The 5,525-nt window shown below is 35.5% G+C and overlaps 1 protein-coding gene across 1 annotated transcript in view; it reads right to left on the bottom strand.

Annotated features, from left to right (window-relative positions):
* The window catches only part of TXLNB (taxilin beta), a 43,338-nt gene that overhangs the window by 29,457 nt on the left and 8,356 nt on the right, over positions 1-5,525 (bottom strand). The window contains exon 2 of the mRNA XM_011356230.1: positions 3,631-3,722. Within this exon, the coding sequence (XP_011354532.1) occupies positions 3,631-3,722 (92 nt within the window). The remainder of the gene's footprint in view (positions 1-3,630; positions 3,723-5,525) is intronic.

The following is a 5,525-nucleotide window of genomic DNA, read 5'->3' as shown; positions in this document are numbered from 1 at the left end:
GGGGAACACTGCCTTATGTGATTTATCTGATTATGAGGAAGTGGATACTCTACATGTGTTTCATGAGTTGAAAGAGATAATCTTGGCTTGTTCATTGACCATTCAGTGCTGTAGTTTTACTGCAAGATCATACACATCAAAAATTTAACTAGATCTATCTTGCTTTGTTCTAACTAAAAACCCTTAACTATGATGATTTTTTATTTTAGAGTATGGCTAATTTTGTTTAAATACGTCAGACTTATGTGAATGCGTATGGGGTTTCTTAAGGAATGAAAAACATTGCAACTGAGTCAGTTTCAGGTAATGCTGGCTTTGTGGCTTAATAGTACATTTAGGATTCTTCTCTACAATTGTAACAGGTGTATACAATTCTTATCTGCAAGTTCTCTTGTTTTCTCTTTTTTATAATTAAGTTAAAAAAGTAAAATTAATGCCAAGTACTAAATTAGAATAGTATTAGTGATGTCGTAACTACATTAAAATTGAGAAAATTTGCTGAAAGTATTTTTTCTAGGTCATTTTTTAATTTAGTCATGGAGTTTCCTTATTTATTAATAAATTTATTCTTATTTATTAATGAATACTATGGTAGATAACATTACAAGATTCAGAATCTGTAAAAAATGAGTGAGCTAGAGTGGCAGTTTGAGTCACAACTTTGAATATGATAATTTATTCTATCTTAACACTTACATTTTAGATACTTTCTATATTAATGTCCAAATCAGCGAGCAAGGAAATAGGTTTTAGTCTCCAGGTAAAAGATTGAAATTCCTCATAATTTTTCCTTTCTGAAAAGAAAATGTAATGAGGTTTTTTTGGGGCCAATTTTCTCCTATTTATTTTTTCTAGAATCATCTTTAGTGTTTTAAAGTCTATTATAAGACCTGATACGAATGCCAAAGTATACTAAGTAAGGCTTGAATTGAGTATGATCTCTGGAAAAATAAGCTCTGTGGGGGCGACCGCTTGGCTAAGAGGATGAGTAGGTGCAGGGAATTCCATGAAACCAGGGTGAACAGCCTTGGTTCATGAAGAAAATTTGGGTCAGACCAAAGAAGTGGTTCTTCTCTGATGTACTGATGAGGGACCGCAGCACTGTAAATGGCTTCCTGTGCTAGTCTAGAATGCTGCCCAGTCCAGCCAAGTACAGAACATGCACTGAAAACTAAACATGAATGGCCTTGGTACGAGTAGGTAAATCAAAGGGGCAAAGGGAAAATGATATGGAAAATATTAAAAAGAGCCAAGATGGATGGATAAGAATGGGGGTCATGTTTTTTGGAAAACTATTATTTTTGACACCTAACATATTATGGCATTGAAATTGTTCATAGACGGTTAATAGCCAATGTTAAATAAGTTGCAATAAAATCGATACACTGATACTTGCTTTATAAATTTCTACCATTCTTTTGGAAAGCAATGCAGTCATTTAAAAACATTCATACTCTTCAATTTAGTAATCCCAATTCTGGAACTTTTTTCTAAGATCATAAAAGGAAGAGAAGGAACAAATCTAATGTATGATTTGTGATTTAATAGTGTAATGCAACAATATTTGGTAAAACAAAGAGTGGAAAGATCTAAATGTCCCATAATTAGAGAACTAGTAGATAAGGCCACTTAATAGAAAATGACATAGCTTTTATAAAATATAATTAATGAAGACTATGCAGTACATGGGAAGATGTCTGTCACATGAGCCAAAAAACCAGATACCCAATTACAGTTGACTTTTGAACAACATGGATTTAAAATGTGCAGGTCCACTTATACATGGATTTTTTCAGTAAATACTTTTATTTTTTTCCATAAATATATTTTCTCTTCCTCAAAATTTTCAATAACATTTTCTTTTCTCTAGCTTACATTATTGTAAGAATACATACATAACACATATAACATACAAAATATGTTTTAATTGATTGTTTATGTTATTGGTAAGTCTTCTGGTCAACAGTAGGGTATTAGTAGTTAAGTTTTGGGGGAGTAAAATTTACACATGGACTTTTGACCGTGCAGGCGGTCAGCACCCCTAACCCTAGTGTTGCCCAAGGGTCAACTGTATCTGTATCTCACAAAGGTAATTATAATAAAAAAAATCTCTGCATATGTAACAGAACTGGAAAGGAAGATGGATAAATCAAAGTTTGTATTTTAGATTATGAGATTAGAAATATTTTGGGGTTGTGTATTCAGCATTTTTCTTATACTATCATGACATAGTCTATGTGATTAAAAAAATAATTTAAAAGTATTGTTGGCAGAGTTAAGCATTCAGCCGGTCATTCGGGTTTCAGAATTTCTCTGGATCTATTGCATAATAATTCAGCATAACAGATGTGTCAAGATAAAAGAAAAAAAGAACAAACAGGAATTACAGGACTGAAGTTAGAGCGAAAATGAAAGAAAACAAGTCACTTGTTAAACTCTACTCTAGCAATAGGGATGAGATGTAGCCAGGGACCTGAGAGTTTTGTAGGCCTGAAGCTTATTTGGTTTTTGAGGTCCTCTTTTTTAAAATAAAAAACAAAAATTATAATTAAGAGAATTACATCCAGGGCCTCAGAGGAGCCCCTGCAAGTGAGAGGCTCTGACCCTTAATCTTTTTTGACTGCAAGGTAAATTCGTCTTCAGAAGCAGGTCGACCTACTGCCTGGAGGAATTGTTTCACTGTATGTGGATATAAGTTTCACCCTCCTGTCACTGCTCTCCAAAAGAAATAAGTGAGAAAAAACTTGAAAGAAAAGCAGAAATGAGAGAGGAGCAAATTGCCTTGCTTCGCTTGAGAGGACTTCTCGGCTGTTAGCTATGCACCCTGTGGTAGTACACAGACTTCCGGTGTTGCTCCTTTAGCAAGTATTTGTGAGGGTTCATGGAGACCAGACAGGGTGGCTTCAATGAATGCTCCTTTTCCAACTGGCCCATTGCAGAAGTACCAGTGAGGAAACAATGCACATCATGGATTCTCTGATGTCTGGGAGTGGCTTCCCTTCCTCCCAGTAGCCCTAACTTACTGAGAGAAAGACCACATGTGGGGGACCTAGAACAGGGCACAAAACTGTCTATGTCAAATCCTTTGCCATTGTGGAGGAGGGGAATGTAGATCAAAGAGAATAAATGACTGACTGACTGATTAACTAACAAGTCATTAAGACCAAATGAGAATTTGTCACAAACTGAGGAGGTGGGATTAACTCAACTCTATGCCTTCCTGAGGGGACCCCCTCAAAAAACTGGGGCACATAACCAAATGAAAGTTTGACTTTATGGTGGATGTATTTATGTTTTATTGCAAAGCCAAAAAAAAAAAAAAACCAAAAACCTTTAAAATATCTATAATTTTTAATTATCTATAATTCTCTCATCTATCCCCTAAGTGATATACATACTTGAAGGTGGAGTAAATTCCAACTCTATCCTCTTTCCCCCTTTTGCTGTTATTCCTCAGTTTTTCTGTTTCTTTTTCCTGTAAAAAAATTCTGCTTTTATGAATTCTAGCTTTGGCTCATCTGAGGTTACCGGTCACAGTCTATAGTGATGTACCTGAAAAGCCAACAGCCTCCTTTCCTCAGCTCTAACTGAAGCCTGAATCTTTCTGACAAAAAGAATTAAAGATCTTACCAACTCAGCATACTTCTTAAATAAAAAATCAAGCTTTTCTTCAGGAGTCTGCAACTTGTTCAGGTTTTGCATTAGCAGGTTAGCTTCTTTACCTTAAAAGAAAAAAAAATACGTAAAGACATTTTTAAAAGTAAGTGCTGACCCTGAAGTCAGAGGATATGGTGTGGAATTTTAGCTTGTCCGCTTGCTAGTTACTGGCCACCCTTGACCAAGCCACTTAAACTATCTGAGCCTCAGATATCACTTTCTTTCCCTATAAAAGGGATGACACCTACCTTATAGAATAAGTTTGTGAAAATAAGTGGTATAGTAGCAGGGTGATAGTAGAGTTTCAACAAATATTTGCTATGACATTAGTCTCCAAATTTTCATCCCAAGAATTCATTTTTGTTACTCCTTCCCTCCATGTATTCTAAATGTTCAAAGAATTTTGAGTATTTTGAAAATGTTTAAAAGAATTAAAAACACTGACTTTATGAAAGAACAAATCACCCATTTCCCTACATTAATTTGAAAATAACAAAAAGAGCAAAACAGTCCATCAAAATGTCTGATTACCATGAAACAGCCAGCACTGATACATGGAGTTGCTAGAATTTCAGCCCAAAGCAGAGAAACTTGACAGTTTAGTCTGTCTTTCCCCACCCACCACCCCTGGCTTTATTGAAATACAATAGACAATTGGTTGCTCATATTTACATTGTAAAATTCAATAAGTTTTTTTCAGTTATAGTTGTCATACAATAATGTATTAGTTTCAGTTGTACAGCATAGTGATTAGCGATCTATATAACAACTCACAAAGTGATCACCCTACTAGTCTGTCTTTTTTTTAATGGTGTTGTTCTTTTAGTACCTCTTTCCTCTCTTTTTTGGGGGAACCAATTTCTTGTTCTTGTGTGTGAACTCGTTCCATGAGGTTTGGGTAGAATAAGTCTGATCATATTTCCTACCAAGCAGAAAATGAAATCAATAGAGAGAAAAAATGGACTCAAGACAGGCAGGGCCTTTCCCACGGGCCTTTGTGTGTCTTTCTGGTTATAGGTTTCGTCTTCCTGGGCCATCACTTCTCCCTTCCAGACCTTAATCTCTGTTGGCAGTTTCATTTTTTGTTCCTACTTGGAGTTTATGCTACATAAATCTCATCTGTTCATGATTATTTGACAGTAAACTTTGGATTCTTTTTCTTTCCTCATTGTTCTTCCTTTTGTCTATTTTGCTCAAACTGTTGGGTTTGCCTTTCTGTGATGCCTAGAAATCTTATCTAAGCAGCCACTGGGCTGAGTGTTGAGAGGGATAAAGGGGACCCTGAGGTCTACTTTTACCACTGAGCATATCTTTTCAAAGTCCTATCAAGGTGCAAAGGTGACGATCACTCTATCTAATCAGGGTAGGGAGGTCTAGCCACACAGTAGAACCCATGTTTCCTGATACAAATCTGCTTAAGAATATTAACAATTTTAACAATCTTTTACCAAAGAATAGGCATTTCCCCTCTGCTGGAACTTTCACTTTCATCCTGGATAGGCAGATAAATCATAGAATTAGGGTTGCCAGATAAAATACAGAACACAGGACATAGTTATTCTGAAACAATTATGTATTGTTTATCTAAAATTCAAATTTTCCTGGGTACTCTGAGTTTTTATTTGCTAAATCTAGTAATTCCAATGGCATCAAAGAATTTTAGATCTAGAAGGAGCTTCAAAGAGCACACAAACAACTGGTTAATTTTATAGATAAGAATCTAAGGCCCAGAGAGTCCAAAGTTACATAATTAGTACTGGCGGAGCCAAGGCTTGAATCCAAGGCTGTCTACTTGTTCTAAATCGCTCTACTCCCAAGTGGAATTTTAATGCCAGGGAAACCTAGAGAAATAAAAGAAAACTTTTTTT

This window comes from Pteropus vampyrus, unplaced genomic scaffold, assembly GCF_000151845.1.
Source record: "Pteropus vampyrus isolate Shadow unplaced genomic scaffold, Pvam_2.0 Scaffold24, whole genome shotgun sequence".
NCBI lineage: Eukaryota > Metazoa > Chordata > Mammalia > Chiroptera > Pteropodidae > Pteropus > Pteropus vampyrus.
This window is presented reverse-complemented; position numbering and strand designations above follow the sequence as displayed.